The following is a 21,931-nucleotide window of genomic DNA, read 5'->3' as shown; positions in this document are numbered from 1 at the left end:
TGTCAAGAGTTGACGTAGACACGGTGGATGTATTTTTTGTCCGAGACTACTATAAGACACTTGGTTATGTCAATGTGACTCATTTTTTGTGGCTGGTTCCTAATAGGCCATTGCAAAGTGGTCTTAGAGCTTTGACACATGACAAAGAGCTCATGGAGATGTGTTATGCTGCTCAGACCAACAAGGAAATTGTCCATATGTATTATGAACATGGGGTCTCTGAACCTGTGTTTGATGAGAAAACAGGACTAGCATCATCCAAAGGCAAAGAGTTAATAGTGCTACCAGACCGTATTCCACATATATACCCCAGCATCAATGTGACAGCCAATACAATTTCCACCACATCACCATCAATTCCAACCTCAGAACCAATGAACACCACAATTCCTACTCCAACAACAATCCCCCCAACTATGCCTACTGGTAAAGGTATTTCAGGACCAAAGCATAAAAGTCACACTACTGCAACTTCTGTTAGTTATTCTAAATCACCACCCAAAGAAATGGTAGCACCCACAACTGCTGCTCCCACTGTTAAGCCCACCCCACTACCAAAAACAATGGCCAAACCCACAGTTGCTACTACTTCTAAGTCCAACCCAGGACCAAAAAGAACGGGCCAGTCCACTGCTGCTCCTACTACCAAGCCCAACCCACCACCAAAGTCAACGGCCCAGCCCACTTCAAAACCTCTAACGAGATCAATATCACAAAAATCAAGAAGGTCTGATATACCAAAGAAAGGCCCTCAAAAAGTAAAGAATGCAGCATTACATGCTAAGAGGTCTTTAACAAGATCAGCTGCAACTGGAACTTTTGGAAGAGCATCTGTTAAGGGAAAGGATCCTGAGACTGTGTTTGTTAGCTTATCTAGTGAGGAAGAATCTTCAGGCTCCCATGACAGTTATGACAGCGTAGAGGACGAACCGTATAGGCCTGCTGCTGATGATGTCTCTAGTGAGGAAGAAGAAGTGGTTGGGAAGAGATCAACTGGAAAGAAGAGTGATGCTAAAAAGAGGACTACAACAGATAAGGAAGAAGTTAATGAAAAGAGTTCAGTTATGCTTGAGGATGATGGGATTGTGTGTGCAGAGTCAGGGTCTGAAGATGATGAATTCTTCTTTGGCCCGATTCCTAAGGTTAGTGAAACGGGAGCATATTATGATGCTCAAGATGGAGCTTATCATGAATCTGATGGTGGAGAGTCTTGGCACTCTGAGGAAATGAAGACTCCACCGAACTCTGAGGATGAGTTAGATGAGGTTGAGTCAGATGAGGTGTTTCTGGTATTTAGGGAAGGAGGAAGGTTTGATGAGCTTAAACTAAAGGTTGGGATGAAATTTAATTCGAAGATGGAATTCAAAAAAGCTGTTCGTGAGTACTGTATCTAGGAGGGAAGGCGGATCTGGTGGAAGAAGAATGACAATTTAAGGATGAGGACTGTTTGTAAGGGAGAGGAGTGTGGCTGGGTACTATATGCTTCCTTGGACAGTGAGGGTAACTGCTGGCAGATCAAGACATTTATGGACGATCACACTTGTCCTAGAGAGACTAAGAACAGGCTAGCTAACAAGAAGTGGCTGGGTTGCAAACTGGTTAGAAAATTAAGAAAATATCCCAACCTTAGACATTGTGTAGCTGCCCAGTACTTTAAGAGCAAGTGCGACTTGGACCTCAACAAGTCTTCACTGACAAGGGCTCTAGGGGATGCTAGGGCCATAGTTTATGGAGATGCTGCTGCCCAGTATGGTATGGTTAGGGATTACGGGTTGACATTACTGAAAACTAATCCTGGCTCCACTGTTAGTATTGGTGTTACACCTCATCCCAATCCTGATAAAGATCCAACTTTTGATAGGATGTACATTTGTCTTGATGGGTTTAAAAGAGGGTTCAAGGCTGGTTGTAGACCACTTATAGGGTTGGACGGAGCATTTCTAAAAACAAAACATGGTGGTCAAATCCTCTCTGTAATTGGTCAAGACGTAAACAATCACATTTATGTGATTGCTTATGCAATAGTGTCCATCGAAAACACAGAGAATTGGCGATGGTTTCTGGAATTGCTGCACCAAGACTTGGGTGACTACAAGCAACATGGTTGGTGTTTTATTTCAGAAATGCAAAAGGTATGCATATCTATTGCTAGTTATCCTAAATAATAGTAGTGATTCTTAGATATATCTGCTGCTGAGTAGTGAATAATAGTAGTATAAATTGAATAATTGTTGTGTAATTGTTGAATTGAATATCTACTGGTTTATAAACACAAATCTGTTTACTCATATTGAGTGATTGTTGTATGCTGCATAGTTGATGGTTTCATTATAGGGGGTAGTATCTGTGTACTCAGCTAAATTAAGGACCAAGTTGATGTCACTTACATAACTTTAGGGACCACTATGAGTTTATTAAAATAACATTAGGGACCTTTTTAAGGCTCGATTTGAAACTTTGTGACTGGCTTGTTGGATTTGCAGGGTTTAATTCATGCAATTCAGGATGTGTTCCCAAATGTCCATCACAAATTCTGTGTATGGCATTTATGGAGGAACTTCAACAAACAGTGGAAGGATAATCAGCTTAGAGGTTTGCTTTGGGAGTGTGCAAGGTCTACGACTCAAGAGGGATTTGTGGAAGGGATGAAAAAATTGGAAAAGCTAAATAAGGATGCTTGGACTTATCTATGCAAATGGCCAAAGAATTCATGGAGCAGGGCATTCTTCAGCATTGCACCAAAAATGGACAATATCTGCAATAATGCATGTGAGGTTTTTAACTCACGGATCAAGGACCCTAGAGCCAAGCCTATTATCACACTGTTGGAGGAGGTCAGGATGTACATCATGAGATCTATAGCCAGGAACAAGGTGAAGTTGAGGAACAATGACGGAATTCTACCTCCAATACAGAGAAGTAGGTTGGAAAAGATAAGAAAGGAATAAAAAAAATGAGTTCCCATGTGGTCTGGTGATGCAGATTACGAAATATTTGAAGTTCATGGGTGGCCTACAAATATGGCTGTGGACTTAGGCAAGAGATCATGCACCTGTGATTTTTGGCAACTAAGTGGTATGATTTTTTTATACATATTTTTTAATTTTTTTATTTTCGATTTACAGTTCGAATTTTGTTTATGTATGGCTGTGATGTTCTATTTAGGGATTCCATGTGTGCATGCATGTGCCGCTTTGGCCAGGGCTGGTAGAAGGCCAGATGAATTCTGTCATAGTTGGTTGACCATGGAAGCATACAACAACACCTATGGCTTCCATATAAATCCAATTCCTAGCCAGGCACTGTGGGAGAAATCACCTTATAATAGACCTCAAGCACCAAAGTTGAAGAAGAAGCCAGAACCAATCAAGAAGAAAAGAAGAAAGGATGCTGATGAGGAGCCAAGTAAAGGCAAGAAGCAGAAGACCTCAGTGAAGAGAGTTCATAAAAAAGGATATTGTCGCTATTGTGGTGAATCTGGTCACACAAAGAGGAACTGTCATAAGAGGGTTGTTGATGAAGAATCAGCTGCTGTGGCGGCGGCGGCTGCTACTGCTAATTCTGATGCTAATGGAGGTGAGGTCAATAATTCTGCTCCAACTGCTGTTGTAAATGGTGGTGATGCCCCAGCTGTGACACAGGATCAGGTTGAGATTCAGCTTGATCTTAGTCAGCCTATTATGTCAGAAACTGATGACTCGCAACAGGTGGGTAATATTATTTACCCATATATATACATGTATTATGGTCATACATTAATTTTTTTTAGTCACATTAAATTTTTGGTGTTTTATACATAGGTGCAACCACCTCCTGTTCGGCCATCCAAACTGCCTCCTAAGAGAAAGTTGTCCACACCCACTGCTACCACCCAACCAACCAGCACCCCATCTGCAAGCACTCCATCTCCTCCATCTGCAAGTACTCCATCTGCAAGCACTCTCCCAACAAGCAGTTAGCCTGCAAGCACTGAAACAGCAACGAATCTACCAGCAATGCGATTTGTGCCTAATCCAGGATTCAAGCCACCCAGAACCAAGAATTACTGACTTAGTTTTTTATATTTGGGGACAGTAGGGTGTCTTTAGTTGTCTGTTTTGCTGAAGTAATGTACTATTATGCTTTCTTGCTTACAATTCGAGTGTTGGAGATTGAAAACTTATGACACTTATGTTTTGAAAACTCTGATATAGTTGGTGACTATTGTTCTGGCTTTATAATGCCTTATTTTGGTGACTATTGTTCTAGCATTATAATGCCTTATTTTGGATGTAATCACTCCAATATGAAATATGAATTATGACTTTTTGAAGAGATCTGTGACAGATTTTTGGTTTTATTTTGCACTCTCATATGCAATTAACATGCTTTCCAAACACTATCAACTCCTATTTTATTGACAACAGTTATATTTTGGATGAATAAATTGGTAGTTCTTCTTGTTTCTCCAAATACCAACATATGCAAGCACACTAGTTTCAATCACTTAAAATTTCATTTCTTTCAAACAAACTAACAGGTACAACTACAGCAACAACATGCATAATTCATTTGTTTCTTCCCAGATACAATTGGCCAAACTGCCTATCTAACTTTAAGACAAGAATAGCTACTGTAACCAGCAGCATAAATACAAACACCAAAACTCCACCCACTTTTAGAACCCTAACTTCAGACTCTAATCTTCCAAGTTTTCAGGCAAACTTCATCTTCCATTCTTCATTGTCAATTGAAGGGCTTGCTCTACCATCACATGTGATCATATCTTCTTCAAGAATTTTATCAATCCACATAAACAAACCACACCACTTCTTGTCTACAGTTTGCACCAAGGTAAAAGAATCAACTAAATTTATATCCAAAATTACAGCAAACAACAACAACAACAACAACCACTTACATTGTAGTTTGGGCAACCAACGAAGGGTCTCCCTGGATTAGAATCCGTCATTGACCATCGCAGCACTGGTCTCAAACCGCATTTGCACCATTCTGGCAAACGCGAATCCCTGTTCCTGTTCATTCTTCTCATGATGCTTCCAAACGATCGTGGGTTGTTCGAGCTTCCAGCAGCATTACTCACGCTAGCCATTGTCGTCTGGGTATCAAGATGCTGTAGAGAAACCAATGGAAGAGACCAGAAGAGAAGAGAAGGGCACTGGAGGTTGATCTTCAGATTTGGGAATTAGGGACCAAATTGAGTCAATAAAATTCGTTCATCCACCTCAACTAGCCGTTATAATTGCTCGCGTGTCTCCAAATTAGCCACATCAGCTTTCCGATGACGCCACCTGGAGGAAATGTGCCGGAAGGACAACACTGAGTCCTGGCGTTTAATTTCATGTATCAATTTGGGTAATTAATAATTTTAGGGACTACAATGAAGCACGAGTGTAACTTCAGGGACCACTTTGAGGCTTAGCTCGTTGTTCTATTAACTCATATATGATGAATTAATAGTCAAATTAATTTCTAAAAGATGAGACGCTCTTTAAATTCGTTCATAAAAAAAATAATCTTTCGTTATTCCATTTACAATTTCTGTCAATGATTAATAATGTAAAAATTAATTATACACATAATACATAATATGTCCAATAATATGTCCAATTAAACACTGATCAAATATATTTATAAAAATTTATTAATTTAATTAGAGGGTTATATTTTATATATGATTAATGTAATTTGAATGAAATAAATTAATAAATTTTCATTTAGAGATGTCAAATATCGGTTATATTCTCAATTAACTCTTCACAATTAAAGTTTTAGCAATAACCAAGTATCAATTGTTCTATTCACTATCCTTCAAAATTCTCTCTTTTCTTCATCACGATCATCGCAATGCCATTAAATTTCTTCATATTCTTCCTCTTTGCTTTCTTCACTCCCGTCACTTGAAATTCCCATACCACCATCATCTCCTTGCTCCCTTCAGTTCATGCCATGATCTTCCAACTTGGACAAAATCACATGCATATCCTACTCGTCCCAGTGCAATGTTGCATACCAGTGTCCCTGGTGCGTTCAACACAACCTTGGAGCATCTGGGACCCAACACAATGGCGTGGAATTTGGCAATGAAGTACCATGTTGACGAGGAATTGTTCTATTCAGCTTTTTTATTATACAAAAACATGAGAAAATTGGGCGTCCCCCATGACACTTTCACTCTTCCAATAGTGAACAGAGCCTTATCTTCGATGAGGATTGATGCTTCTCTTGGAAAAATGATCCATTGTGTAGCAATTCAAGTGGGTTTGGATGTGGATTTATATTTCTGCAATACCATGATTGAGGCGTATGTGAAATGCGAGTGTGTCGGTTATGCTTGCAACTTGTTCGACGAAATGCTGCAGAGAGATGTGGTTTCTTGGACATCAATGATTGCTGGGTATATATCTGAGGGACAACTTAGTGTGGCCTTTGATTTGTTCAACAAGATGAGGATCGAATTGGAACCGAATTCAGTAACGCTTGTTGTGATCATGCAAGCATGTTGTGCTTCGGAGATATTAAACGAGGGAGTTCAAATTCATGGGTATGCATTCAAGAGTGGATTGCTGATGGATTGGTCAGTGAAAAACTTAGTTTTGAGAATGTATGCTAGTAGAGTCAGCACGGAGGAAGTAGAACTTCTATTTAGTGAAGTAGACAGAACAGATGTGGCTTCTTGGAATGTCTTGATCTCATTTTTCACCTCACAAAGAGACATGACTAGAGTGCTTCGTTTGTTCAATGAAATGCACAGCTTAGAAGTGCGTCCATGGAACATCGAGACTTTAACAATAGTTATATCAGCACTTGCAAAGTCTGCATGTCTTTCCAAGGGTGAGGGTATGCATTGCTTAATCATAAAAACGGGGGTTTATGATGATATTTTGCTCACTTCTCTGCTAGATTTTTATGCAAAATGTGGAAGACTGGAAACATCTGTTCAGCTGTTCAGAGAAATCCGTTGTAAAAGTAACATCACTTGGGGTGCTATGATGTTAGCTTTCATTCAAAATGGTTCTTTTGTAGACGCCATATCTTTATTCCAGCAAATGCAAGCCAAAGATCATGATATTGCCCCAGAAATATGGAGAAACCTAATCGATGCATATGCAAACCTGGGAGCTTTGAAATCGGGTAAAGTCGTCCATGGCAACCTCATAAAGGACTTGTTAAATGGACCTGTAAAAGGTAATGTTCACCTTGAAACCTCAATCTTAAACATGTACTTGAGAGGTGGCAACATGTCTTCGGCAAAAGCATGTTTTGATAGGATGCCCATCAAAGATGTCGTAGCATGGACAACGATGATTGAAGGACTTGGCTCTCATGGTTTTGGTCTTGAGGCATTAACATATTTCAATTTAATGATGCAGGAACGAGTGCAGCCGAATCATGTTACCTTCTTGAGCTTACTTTCTGCTTGCAGCCACTCTGGTCTGGTTACTGAGGGCTGCAATATTTATTATTCTATGAAATGGGGTTTCGGCATTGAACCCAATTTGGATCACCACACTTGCATGGTGGATCTTTTAGGTCGAAACGGAATGCTCAATGAAGCCTTAGCCATAATATTGAAGATGATAGTTTTGCCTGATAGCAGAATTTGGGGTGCACTTCTATCTGCTTCAAGAGTTTATGGAAACAGAAGATTTGGAGAATATGCAGCAGAAAGGCTTTTGGAGCTAGAACCTCACAATGCTGGATATTATACTCTGTTGAGTAACATAAAAGCTAGTGTTGGAAGCTGGAATGAGGTTGAAGAGATGAGGAGAATGATGAGTGAAAAGGATCTAAAGAAGAAACCCGGGTGGAGCTGCATTGAGGTCAATGGGGTCATTCAAGGATTTGTTTCTGGTGATATATCACACACTGAATCAGAAGAGGTTTATGAGACACTGGGAAGATTAAGTAGAGCTATTCAGGAGTTTGGGTGAGATGTTTTTAAGCAGTTTATGAAGGCATTTAGGTTTTTAGCTATACCTTTTGGCTTATAACTAAATTCAAACCAGTTCATGTAACCCATTGGTAACTTGGTAAGTACAACTTCCAGTTAAGAAAATCGACTATTTTTTTTGCTGTTTGAAAAATTTTTATACGTAAGAGTCACACATTTAATAAGTGTTTCAGCCTTTCAGGGACATCCACAATAATTCATTTTGAAGGGCACATGATAGGACAAATATTAGTAGAAATTTTAGCTCGTGCCTCATTGAAAAAGGTCCATGACTCGCAATTTTGAATCTATTTTGGGTTAAATTCAGTCCTTCTAGGGAGAAGCTCCAGAATTTAAGGATTTTTTATAATTTTTTTTTAGTTCTAGGTTTTAGTTTTGTTTAATTGTAGTTTTTAGTTTATAATTTTTTGTTTTGTTACTTTAATTTTTTAGAATTTCTTGTTACTTTTTCTATTAGGCTGTTTTACTTCATGATCCTTTGTTGAATTTTCCTTTTTTTTTTAATAAATTTGATGTTTTATGTTTTAGAGGAGTGCTATACATACAAGTCATTTTTGTTTACAAGTCTTACAAGTTGGGCCTAATACGCGCGTTACAGAAGAAGAAGTTGGGCCTAACACGTACGTTACAGAAGAAGAAGAAGAAGCGTGAATATAAATGACTTGTATGATTTGTATGGAAAAGCGTTCTCTCTTTGCCTTCGATCTCCTTCTGTTTTTTTCGATTTTCATGGTTTCTGAAATCAAGCTTTGAAATCGTTTTGAAGATGATGGAACTTCAGAAATACACCCGAACGATTACAAAAATACACCAAAACGATTATAGAAATACATCCAAAGGATTACAGAAATACACCCAAACAGCTACAGAAATAAACCAAACAATTACAGAAATACATTCAAAGGATTATAGAAATACACCCAAAGAATTTAAGAAATACACCCAATATAGGGAGAGACAGTATATTTCTTCTTGAAATCAATACACCCAAAGAATTATAGAAATACACCCAAAGGATTACAAAAATATACCCAAAGAATTTAAGAAATACACCCAAAATTCGTTGAAGTACACCTTATGCATAATTCAGAACTCTTTCTCTTTTTCCTCCTCATCTTCTGCTGCTGCTTCTTCTTCTTCAAAAACGATTTCAGAGGTTGATGTCAAAAAACAATGGAAACCGAGAATAACGAAGAAAGAAAACAAAGAGAAAAGCACATAAATGAAGAAGAAGAACAGGAAGAGGAAGAAGAACGTGTAGCAAGAAGAAGAAGAAGAAGAAGAAGGAGAAAGAGAAGGCAAGAAACGTACCTTGAATAATGTTTCTTCATTTTTTCTGGTGATTTTAATGAAGGAGAAAGAGAAAACGAAAAGAGGAGAAAAAATTTTAATAAAAAAAGAGGAAGGAAGAGAAGAAAAAGAGACACAGAGAAAGAAGAAGAAGAGGAAGAGGAAGAGGAAGCACGGAGAAAGAAGAAGAAGAAAAAGAGGTACCAAAAAAAACGTAAAACGGCGTGTTTATAAATGACTTGTATGACTTGTATAGAAAATCACTTGTATTTGGAGAATTACTCTATGTTTTATTATTGCTTGTTGGAGATGTTATTATTACTTTCTTAAATTATATGTAGTTATAAATTATACTAATTTTTATAATTTTTGAAGTTTTATGTTTATGTACTTTAGATGCTTGATAACTTGACAAAATACGTGAACTAGTTAATTAATCTTATTTTCATTTATGCTAATATTTTACTAAATTCAATTAGTAATTTGGTTAGAACTTGTGGATTAGGGTTAATTAAACCAAGTTAACTTTTCTCAATTTGTAGTGGTTGATGAATTGGATTTGCTCTTTATAATTATCGTATTGTGGTTAGTGACAAGGATATTGTTCTTTAACCCTCAACCCTTGCCAAGATCTTTTATAACTTGAATTTGTTTTTATTTTCCTAGTTAATTACCTTAATTGCTTCTAGTTTAATTCCTTTTAACATTTAGTTATTGCTTGCTCCTTTAATTTCTTGCTATTTAAATTCAATAATTGTGATCAAACTCCTAATTTCTTCATAACCGATGGTTGAGCACTCTATTGTGATTCTAAAAGAGAACGACTAAAAATTTAACTCCTAGATTATTTTGAATTGTGACATTTTTAAACTAAATTTTGATAATCTTACTTATCAGTTTAGAGCTATAATGAGCTTAAACTTTATAACTTGAAAAAAAAATAAGAAAATCCTAAAAAAAAAGAAGATCAAGTGTACCACTAACAAACCCGTAGATTTTCATAAAATTCTAAGAATTTGAGCAAAGTTAAGTAGGAACAACCCAATAAATTAATAGAACATCTTGCTCAAAGTTGATAAAAAAATTTTTTACATCAAGTCTTTACTCGTACATAAAAATAAAATGAGTCCAATTTATTAAGATAAGGATAACAAATTGTCTCTTCAAGATCCCAGGTAACTAAGACAGCTTTCCTCGTCTTTTCTATTCCGACAAATATGGTGAGTAAGTCAGAACTTTTCTAAGGTTTTCCTATCCATAATTGGCATAGCTCCTAGAACAGTTATATCTACCCTATCCAACCCATTAAAAATTTTAGAAGGTATTATATTAACTACAGAATGAGACATAGATGCTGTTACACCTTGAAAAAAAAAACATGCAAAAGTACAAGAAGTTGGTCACAACATAAATAAATTGGGATCATCTTCAACAAATAAAATCCAGGAACTTTTACGATTCCCAGTAATGGCAAGGCCGCATAAAACCAGAATTGCAAATTGGATATGTTGTGTTATTATCAATTATGACAACACCACCACTTAGGGATAGGAAAAACCCCATGGATCATGTACAGCACCAGAAATCAACTTAAAGGCAATTAACAATTGTATTCAAGAATTCCAGAAATCAAATTAAAAGCTATCGACATTCAAAATCAGCATTGAAGAATCTCAGAAATACATTAAAAGCTATCTACGTTTTTAGAACTTTAAAGACATTTTAGAGAAAAACAAAACCAACACAAATACACAAATGAAAGCATGCAACAGAGGGAAGAAGAACACCAACCCTAAGATGAAGAAGCAAGGAAGTACAGTAAACATGACAAGCATAGTTCCAATCCTTGGAAGCACCAAAACCGAGCAAGGAAAGAGGAAGCTTGAGAACTAGAAGATGGCAAGGTGTGACGGTAATATATTATGAAGAAGAAGAAGAGTTTTTGTGACAAATGAAATGGAAGAAAAAAAAAAGAGAGAGAGAAATGCGAAATGTGTGTGTGTAAAGAGCAAAAAGATAATTTCACCGTGTTTTAAATCCAATGCACGATTATTAAGAAAACTGAAAAGACGCAGAATAATTACAGAAAGATGAAGTGATGCTTAAAATAATATGTCGAGTTAACCGACTACATTCTCTTGAATCACGTTGAGAATATCGACCTTCTTAAATAGGAAATGATGTTCTACATGACTTCTCTAACATGGTCAAAGCTACAAACTTAGTGAATTTTTTTGGTTGAGGCACGACTTCATTAAACTCGCAGGAAGGGATACTGTTCATACGGGTGAAGAGATCCTCTTTCTTCGTTTCTTTTTATTTTGGTTGTTGAGGTCTTTTATAAGATGGTAGGAGAGACAGTAATAAAATATGGAAGGATTTTTTTTATTGGTTAAAAAAGATAATATCAAGTTGTCTCACTTACAATTTTACGGATGACACAATATTTTTTTGCCTTTCAGAGGAGAAGACTATTTGCAATTATAAGCGGCTTCTACGGTATTTTGAGATGATGTCTGACTTGAGTATTAACTTTGATAAATCTAGCTTAATTCCGGTTAATTGTGAGCGAGAGTAGTCACAAAAGATGTGTAGCTTGTTAGGATGTAAGGAAGCAACGTTGTCAGTCAAATATCTTAGTATTTTTTTGAGAGCGAATCTGAAATTGGTCAAGACATGGAAAACTATTATAGACAAAGTAGAAGAGAAACTCAATCTATGAAAAGCCAAAACGATTAATAAAGTCGGTAAGCTGGTACTCATTAAATCTGTGCTTAATAGTCTACCGGTTTACTACCTTAGCTTATATAAGATGCACAGAGCAGTAGCAGATAAGTTGATATCTTTACAGAGGAGGTTCTTGTGGAGTAATGAAGACGAAATGGATGGAGTACCTTTGATAAGGTGGGATATTGTGCAAGCTCCAAAACGCTTCGGGGGTTTGGACGTGGGCGATGCAGTGCTCCGGAATATAGCATTGTTACTCAAATGGTGGAGTCGGTTTTCAAAGAAGGATTGCCCATTATGAAAGAAAATTGTGTGCTCATACAATGACTTGAATCCAAATGTCCTTTTTTTTTTGTCAGTCGATTCCTAAAACAAAGGGTCCGTAGAGGGACATTTGTCAGTTGCAGATAAGAGAACGTCAAGCGAGAGATAAGATGGTTAGAGGGTTATCATTAGAGTTAGGAGACTGTAGAAGAATTCGTTTCTTGGAAGATAATTGGCTACCATGTGGTGTGTTGCAGGATATATTTCCAAGGCTTTTCTTGGTTTCAAATCAAGTTAGATCTGTAATAGGAGACTGTGGGTTCTGAGATGGGTTGGAGTGGATATGAAACTTTCATTAGAGAATGATACTTTTCCAATGGGAGTTAGAATTAGTTAACCAATTTCATGGAGTTCTATAATCTGTCAAGTTAACAAGTGAGAGGGAGGACAGAATAGTATGAAAATTTGATAGATCAGGAGTTTATTCTACTAACTCATTTGTATAGGTTTTGCAGGCTGAAACTCTCCCGGAGGACATTACGAGTTACAATTTCACTAGATCTATATGGAGAGGACTAGTACCACCAAGAGTTAAGATATTCACCTAGTTTGTGTTAGTTGGTAGGGCCAATACTAAGGAAAGATTGATTAGATTGGGCATTATTGATCACAAGGATATGATTTGTGTTTTACGTAAAAAAGAAACTGAGAATGATTTTCACTTATTCATTGGCTGTGAGTTCACGTGGTAGGTGTGGTGTGCTTGGTTATACGCTTATAATAAACTTTGGTCTATTCCAGGAACTATTAAGCAACATTTTAAGAGTTGGACAGGAGCTCCTATAAGAAAAGACAAACATAACAGGTGGCTGATTGACTTTTTTGCTATCATTTGGAATACGTGGTTGGAAAGAAATACCAAGATTTTTAGGAATCAAGAAACGGGTGTTGCAGAAGTTATTACCAAGTCGATTAGGAGCTACAAAGAGTAAGTTAGCTTTGTTTCATCTAGTTGTTGATGCTAATGTCAAAGATAACTACAATTTTTTATTTAATGTTTGTATTGTAACTCTAAATTTTTTAAATGCTCCAACTTTTTTTTTTGGTATACAAATGCTCCAACTTACTTTTTTGAGCTTTTTATTTAAAAAAAAAGATACCTTTCATACCATGGCACAAAAAAAATGCCATGGACCAAAATTGAAGGTCCAATTTTTTAAAAACCAAAGAAGCCCAAACATGATACTATGAGAGTCCAAATATGCACCACCCAACCTACTTGGGGTACGAGCTCCATAACCTATACCCGACATAACTTGCATGTTTATACCCGACATAACTTGCATGTTAAATAAGACTTTGCCGCCAATGAGCCTTAGCTCAAGTGGCACATGTTTCTCTTTCTTGCCAAGAGATTTTGAGTTTAAGTCTCATGTAGTGTAAGCTTGATCAAAAAAGAAGATATTATATGTGTGTGTGTATGGTGTGTGTGAGTGTCAAACCAAAAAAGAAGATATTATATGTGTGTGTGGGTATGGTGTGTGTGAGTGTCAAACCTAGGATTGGGGGTTGTCCAATTCATCGACAAAAAAAAAAAAAGACTTTGCCAAACATTACTTCAGATATTTATCTACAACTCATTTACTACAATAATGTGGGATAACATTTTAAATATTAGGAAAAAAAATCATCTATTACTTTAAGTGGATTTTCTCAAGAGTAATGGCCAAATTATCATTTCCTCTATAAATATCTCATCAATCTCAAGTATCAATCAATTCCAATTCTCATAAACCTATAAAAAATATTTATTAACCTAAAATATTAAAATCTTTTATAAGTATCTTCTATTATTTTTTGGAGTTGATAAAAAAATATATCATGGTCTCTTCTTTAATTAAACTCTTCTTCAAGTTTAATTCATCTGCAGTTTATTTCAGATATACTTCGAAATAACTATATTGTAGAATATCTTAATTATTATATATATGTAAGAATTTTTTTACGTAAAAAAAGGTTATTTATAATGTTAATATTAATTATAGATGGTTTAGTTAACTTATTTTAGTGTTATTATATTGTAAATATTATAATAATAATAGTTTTTAGTGTCGTAAATTATATATGGATTTGTTAATTAGTTATATGCATGGTATGGAACACCAATATTATTGCTGTTGTTGTAACTATTATTTTAGTATTATTATTATTATTATGATTTTGTTATTACTGGTGTTACTATTACTTTTTGATAATATTAATAATTTATTATTAATGTTATTAAAATAATGTCACTATTACTGCTATTAGCATTATTATTTAATATAACTAACTTTTTAGGAATATTATTATTATTATTATTATTATTATTATTATTATTATTATTATTGTTATTGTTATTATTGTTATTGTTATTGTTATTGTTATTATTAAGTCAATATTTTATTTAATATTTTGTTATTATTAATGTCATTATTATTATTATTTATTATTATTAGGGTAAAATACTTAGATAAACTAAATGCATGCAAATATTACTAATATCATCTAAAGAAAGAAATGGTATGTGAATTTTTTAAAGGTGTTTTTTATATAAATCAAATTAGGATAATTAAATTTACAAATTTTAGTAGTAAATTTAATTAGACTAAATAGATTTACTAGGTGAGCTTTACCTACACATAAATCGAAACAGGTAATATCGATTTACACATTTACGAGTAAATCGAATCAGGATAGCTAAATTTATGTATAGGTGGTATGTTTTCAAGTAAATCGAATTAGTTTAATTCAATTTATCTTGTTGGAGATCAAAACACATAAATCGAATTAGTATCATGAGACCTTCGTACTAAAATAAGGCTTAGATTAACATTGTTTCACTATGTTATAATAGAATTAATTAATTTGTTAATCTTAAGATATATTATATTACTTAGCACTTATAAATACCAAGTATGTATTTTACCAAATATAGCATAAATGTTCATGTGCATGCTTTTGGGACTTTGAAGTATTAGACTTAAGATATTGAGATTGATCACATTGATATCGATTGTTTTGTGTGAACAGAACCTAAATGGCGTCTCGTGGACATGGACGTAGTCGAGAAAGAGGTTAGAGAGATAATGAGGAACCTGAACTGACCGGCAATAACCCAATAAACTTCATGGTCGCGTTAGAGAATATGGCTGCTGCTATGCAAGCTATGGTTGAAATCCTTGGTTAATAGGCAGGAAATGGAAATGGTAATGGGCGAATAGACCTAACGGTGGACCAATGACCTTAGCCACATTCCTAAAAGTGAACCCACCAATCTTTAGGGGCACGTCAAACCCTATGGAGGCTGACAATTGGTTTCAAGCTATGGAGAGGGCTTTACAAGCTCAACACATGCCTGAAGGCCAGTATGTGGAGTTTGTCACATACCAACTAGTGGGAAAAGCCCAGTTTTGGTGGTAGGCAGCTCGCTGTCTACTTGATGAGCGGATATTTTATACGCTTTTTGCCATCATTTTCATATTATTTAGTTATGTTTTGTTTAAGTTTTATTATGTTTTAGTAGTTTTTAGTGAAAAATTTATATTTTTGGATTCTACTTTGAGTTGTTGTGTTTTATGATGATTTCAAATAAATTCTAGCTGAAATTAAGGAGCTTTGGAAAAGTCTAATTCAGAGACAGAGAAAGGACTGCAGATGCTGTTAGATTCTGACCTCCATGCACTCAAAGGAGTATTTCTGGAGCTACAGAGGTCAAAATGACACGTTTTTAATGGCTATGAAAAGCTAACATCCAGGGCTTTCCAGCAATGTATAATAGTCTATACTTTGCTCTGGAAATAAAGGCCTAAAACTGGCATTCAACGCTAGCTACCAACCCCACTCCTGGCATTGGACGCCCAAAAGGGAGTAGCTAACACCCAACGCCCAAAAGGGAGTCCCAAGCTGGCATCCAACGCCCCAAAGGGAGTACCAAGTCGTGGCTTTACCCCAAGCTCAGTCCAAACACTCATCAAGTGGGTTCAGAAAGTGGATTTTTGCACTATAAAACTAGTTTATCTTATTTCTGTAAACCCTAGCTATTATATTAGTATTTAAAGAGGAGATCACCCATGTTTAGGATCTTCTTCCTTCCCATTTGAACATTACACTATTATTTTTTGTAAGCTATGAGTAACTAAACCTTCTAAGTTAGGGTTAGTAGCTCTGTTGATTCTCACGGATTAATAATATTACTGTTTCTATTTCAATATACATTTGCTTTCATTCTCTTGTGCACTTTTGTTCTTCATCTTATGAATTGAGGATGACCCGTGACAATCATCCTTATTCTACATGGGTTCTGTGTGAGTTCTAAACCGGATAGCATTGAACCACAGCTAGAGAGTGTACTGCAGATTCCAAGAGTGTGCCTGGGTAACTTTGGATAAGTGACATAAAATTCTGTTGACCGTGGGTTATTGAGGTCTCTGTGGTGTTAAGACTAGAGTCTGAGAAGCAGCATTCCCTGATCCGGAAGATCCGACCTTGTCTGTGGCATTTTGAGTAGGATCATGAAGGGAAGTGCTTCACCTTCTGCTGCAGTGGGAAGCCATGGGTTAACTTGACGAGGGTGCTACATCAGTTGCTTGAATGTGGTGGACTGCTATGGCTTAGAAGAGGCTAACTTGATGGGGATGCTACATGAGTTAGTCAATTACCCATTGAATGAATAATTTGTTATTAGAGTAGACAGTGAGAAAGGTTAACCCGGAAGGAATACGCATCTCCAAAGCCTTAACTAAATCTCTATCGTTGCTTACACTTTAACCTGCTATTTAGATCTTTATTATTTTATTTATGCTTTTAAACAAACAACCATATTTTCTAATCGCCTGACTAAGATCTACTAGGTAGCCACTGTTTGCTCAATCCGACAATCTCCATGGGATTCGACCCTCACTCACCTGAGGTATTACTTGGACGACTGGTGCACGAAATTGTGATCATCAATGGTGCCATCAACATGGTACGCTCAATTGCAATCTCAACTCTTTATCACAACTTCGCACAACTAACCAGCAAGTGCACTGGGTCGTCCAAGTAATAAACCTTACGCGAGTAAGGGTCGATCCCACGGAGATTGTTGGTATGAAGCAAGCTATGGTTATCTTGTAAATCTCAGTCAGGCAGATTCAAATGGTTATGGATGATTTATGAATAAAGCATAAAATAAAGATAGAGATACTTATGTAATTCATTAGTGAGAATTTTAGATAAGCGTATGGAGATGCTTTGTCCCTTCCGTCTCTCTGCTTTCCTACTGTCTTCATCCAATCCTTCTTACTCCTTTCCATGGCAAGCTGTATGTTGGGCATCACCATTGTCAGTGGCTACAGTCCCGTCCTCTCAGTGAAAATGTTCAACACGCTCTGTCACAACACGGCTAATCATCCGTCGGTTCTCAATCAGGTTGGAATAGAATCCAGTGATTCTTTTGCGTCTGTCACTAACGCCCCACAATCGCAAGTTTGAANNNGTAATTGCATTAATACTCGAGGTACAGCAGAGCTCCACACCTTAATCTATGATGTGTAGAAACTCCACCGTTGAAAATACACAAGAACAAGGTCTAGGCATGGCCGAGAGGCCAGCCCTTCCAATGATCTAAGAACTGGACGTCCAAAGATGATCAAAAGATCTAAAGTGATCCAAAGATATCAAATACAATAGCAAAAGGTCCTATTTGTAGAGAACTAGTAGCTTAGGGTTTACAAAGATGAGTAAATGACATAAAAATCCACTTCCGGGCCCACTTGGTGTGTGCTTGAGTTGAGCATTGAAGCTTTCATGTGTAGAGACTTTTCTTGGAGTTAAACGCCAGCTTTTGTGCCAGTTTGGGAGTTTAACTCCCATTCTTGTGCCAGTTCCGGCGTGTTACGCCAAAATTCTTGAGCTGACTTAGAACGCCTGTTTGGGCCATCAAATTTCAGGCAAAGTATGAACTATTATACATTGATGGAAAGCTCAGGATGTCTACTTTCCAACGCAATTGAGAGCGCGCCAATTGGGCTTTTGTGGCTCCAGAAAATCCACTTCGAGTGCAGGGAGGTCAGAATCCAACAGCATCTGCAGTCGTTTTCAGCCTCTGAATCAGATTTTTGCTCAGGTCCCTCAATTTCAGCCAGAAAATACCTAAAATCATAGAAAAACACACAAACTCGTAGTAAAGTCCAGAAAAGTGAATTTTAACTAAAAACTAATAAAAATATAATAAAAACTAACTAAAACATACTAAAAATAATGCCAAAAAGCGTATAAATTATCCGCTCATCACAACACTAAACTTAAATTGTTGCTTGTCCCCAAGCAACTGAAAATTAAATAAGATAAAGAGAAGAGAATATGCAATGAATTCCAAAAACATCTATGAAGATCAGTATTAATTAGATGAGCGGGGCTTTTAGCTTTTTGCCTCTGAACAGTTTTGGCATCTCACTCTATCCCTTGAAATTCAGAATGATTGGCTTCTATAGGAACTCAGAATCCAGACAGTGTTATTGATTCTCCTAGTTAAGTATGATGATTCTTGAACACAGCTACTTTATGAGTCTTGGCCGTGGCCCAAAGCACTCTGTCTTCCAGTATTACCACCGGATACATACATGCCACAGACACATAACTGAGTGAACCTTTTCAGATTGTGACTCAGCTTTGCTAGAGTCCCCAATTAGAGGTGTCTAGGGTTCTTAAGAACATTCTTTTTACCTTGGATCACGACTTTATTTTTTCTTTTTCTTTTTCCTTCTTTTTTTTCGTTTTTTTTGTATTCACTGCTTTTCTTGCTTCAAGAATCATTTTTATGATTTTTCAGATCCTCAGTAACATGTCTCCTTTTTTTCATCATTCTTTCAAGAGCTAGCATTCATGAACAACAAATTCAAAAGATATATGCACTGTTCAAGCATACATTCAGAAGTCAAAGTATTGCCACCACATCAAAATAATTAATCTGTTATAAAATTCAAAAATCATGCAATTCTTCTCTTTTTTAATTAAGAACATTTTTCATTTAAGAAAGGTGATGGATTCATAGGACATTCATAACTTTAAGGCATAGACACTAAGACACTAATGATCATAAGACACAAACATAAATAAAACATAAAGCATAATTTTCGAAAAAAAAAATAAAGAACAAGGAGATTAAAGAACGGGTCCACCTTAGTGATGGCGGCTTATTTTTCCTCTTGAAGGTTTTATGGAGTGCTTGAGCTCCTCAATGTCTCTTCCTTTCCTTTGTTGCTCCTCTCTCATGATTCTTTGATCTTCTCTAATTTCATGGAGGAGGATGGAATGTTCTTGGTGCTCCACCCTTAGTTGTCCCATGTTGGAACTCAATTCTCCTAGGGAGGTGTTGATTTGCTCCCAAGAGTTTTGTGGAGGAAAGTGCATCCCTTGAGGCATCTCAAGGATTTCATGATGAATGGGATCTCTTGTTTGCTCCAGCCTCTTCTTAGTGATGGGCTTGTCCTCATCAATGAGGATGTCTCCCTCTATGTTAACTCCAACTGAATTACAGAGGTGACAAATGAGATGAGGGAAGGCTAACCTTGCCAAGGTAGAAGACTTGTCCGCCACCTTATAAAGTTCTTGGGCTATAATCTCATGAACTTCTACTTCCTCTCCAATCATGATGCTATGAATCATGATAGCTCGTTCTATAGTAACTTTGGACCGGTTGCTAGTGGGAATGATTGAGCGTTGGATAAACTCCAACCATCCCCTAGCCACGGGTTTGAGGTCATGCCTTCTCAGTTGAACCAGCTTCCCTCTTGAATCTCTCTTCCATTGAGCGCCCTCTTCACAAATGTCTATGAGGACTTGGTCCAACCTTTGATCAAAGTTGACCCTTCTAGTGTAAGGGTGTTCATCTCCTTGCATCATGGGCAAGTTGAATGCCAACCTTACATTTTTCAGACTAAAATCTAAGCATTTCACCCGAACCATTTTAAGCCAATTCTTTGGGTCTGGGTTCACACTTTGATCATGGTTCTTGGTGATCCATGCATTGGCATAGAACTCTTGAACCATTAAGATTCTGACTTGTTGAATGGGGTTGGTAAGAACTTTCCAACCTCTTCTTCGGATCTCATGTCGGATCTCTGGATATTCACTCTTTTTGAGTTTGTAAGGGACCTCGGGGATCACCTTCTTCATGGCCACAACTTCATAGAAGTGGTCTTGATGCACCCTTGAGATGAATCTCTCCATCTCCCATGACTCGGAGGTGGAAGCTTTTGCCTTCCCTTTCCTCTTTCTAGAGGTTTCTCCGTCCTTAGATGTCATAAATGGTTATGGAAAAATAAAAAGCAATGCTTTTACCACACCAAACTTAGAAGGTTTGCTCATCCTCGAGCAAAAGAAGAAAGAAGAGAGTAGAAGAAGAAGAAATAGAGAAGATGGAGGGGGCTTTGTGGTTCGGCCAAGGGGGAGAAGTAGTGTTTAGGTTGTGTGAAAATGAGGGGGTGAGGATGGGTTTATATAGGGGTGGAGAGAGGGGTAGGGGTCGGTCATGTATGGGTGGGTTTGGGAGGGAAAGTGGTTTGAATTTGAATGGTAAGGTAGGTGGGGTTTTTTGAAGGATGGATGTGAGTGGTGAAGAGAATGGTGGGATTTGATAGGTGAGGGGTTTTTGGGGAAGAGGTATTGAGGGGATTAGTGAATAGGTGAAGAATAGAGAGAGTGGTGGGGTAGGTGGGGATCCTGTGGGGTCCACAGATCCTGAGGTGTTAAGGATAATTCATCCCTGCACCAAGTGGCGAGCAAAAAATGCTCCTTCTGCCAATCCTGGCGTTAAACGCTGGGCTGGTGCCCATTTTTGGCATTTAACGCCAGCTTCTTGCCATTCCTGGCATTAAACGCCAGTCTGGTGCCCCTTTCTGGCGTTAAACGCCCATTTTGCTGTCTTCACTAGTGTTTAAACGCCAACAAGTTTTCCTCTAGAGTGTGCTGTTTTTCTTTTTGTTTTTCATTCTATTTTTGCGTTTTCAATTGATTTTGTGACTTCACATGATCATCAACCTATAGAAAACATAAAATAACAATGGAAAATAGATAAATATAACATTGGGTTGCCTCCTAACAAGCGCTTCTTTAATGTCAGTAGCTTGACAGTGGGCTCTCATGGAGCCTCACAGATACTCAGAGCAATGTTGGAACCTCTCAACACCAAACTTAGAGTTTGAATGTTGGGGTTCAACACCAAACTTAGAAGTTGGTTGTGGCCTCCCAACACCAAACTTAGAGTTTGACTGTGGGGGCTCTGTTTGACTCTGTTTTGAGAGAAGCTCTTCATGCTTCCTTTGCATGGCAACAGAGGGATATCCTTGAGCCTTAAACACAAAGGATTCTTCATTCACTTGAATGATCAATTCTCTTCTGTCAACATCAATAATCACAGCCTTTGCTGTGGCTAGGAAGGGTCTGCCAAGGATGATGGATTCATCCATGTACTTCCCAGTCTCTAGGACTATGAAATCAGCAGGGATGTAATGGTCTTCAACCTTTACCAGAACATCCTCTACAAGTCCATAAGCTTGTTTTCTTGAATTGTCTATCATCTCTAGTGAGATTCTTGTAGCTTGCACCTCAAAGATCCCTAGCTTCTCCATTACAAAGAGAGGCATGAGGTTTACACTTGACCCTAGGTCACAC

General features: G+C 37.1%; 2 protein-coding genes across 3 annotated transcripts; both read left to right on the top strand.

Annotated features, from left to right (window-relative positions):
- The first annotated feature begins 1,436 nt into the window (after positions 1–1,436).
- Positions 1,437–3,959, top strand: LOC107474693 (uncharacterized). Its single transcript, XM_016094333.1, has 5 exons — positions 1,437–2,132; positions 2,484–2,919; positions 2,983–3,075; positions 3,166–3,707; positions 3,801–3,959. Exons 1-5 carry the CDS (start codon positions 1,437–1,439, stop codon positions 3,957–3,959), a joined length of 1,926 nt encoding a protein of 641 aa, XP_015949819.1.
- Positions 3,960–5,784: 1,825 nt separating this feature from the next.
- LOC107474694 (pentatricopeptide repeat-containing protein At1g11290, chloroplastic-like) lies at positions 5,785–8,243 on the top strand. Of its 2 annotated transcripts, none has more exons than XM_052257022.1 (2): positions 5,785–8,033; positions 8,128–8,243. In XM_052257022.1, the coding sequence occupies exon 1, from the start codon at positions 6,003–6,005 to the stop codon at positions 7,932–7,934; it is 1,932 nt and encodes a 643-aa protein (XP_052112982.1). In that variant the 5' UTR covers positions 5,785–6,002; the 3' UTR covers positions 7,935–8,033; positions 8,128–8,243. The 2 variants fall into 2 exon arrangements, with proteins under 2 accessions (XP_052112982.1, XP_015949820.2); XM_016094334.2 differs by having other exon boundaries at positions 8,136–8,224.
- The last annotated feature ends 13,688 nt before the right edge of the window (positions 8,244–21,931 follow it).

The sequence above is a fragment of the Arachis duranensis genome, chromosome 2 (genome assembly GCF_000817695.3).
Source record: "Arachis duranensis cultivar V14167 chromosome 2, aradu.V14167.gnm2.J7QH, whole genome shotgun sequence".
In the NCBI taxonomy this organism is placed as follows: domain Eukaryota; kingdom Viridiplantae; phylum Streptophyta; class Magnoliopsida; order Fabales; family Fabaceae; genus Arachis; species Arachis duranensis.
This window is presented reverse-complemented; position numbering and strand designations above follow the sequence as displayed.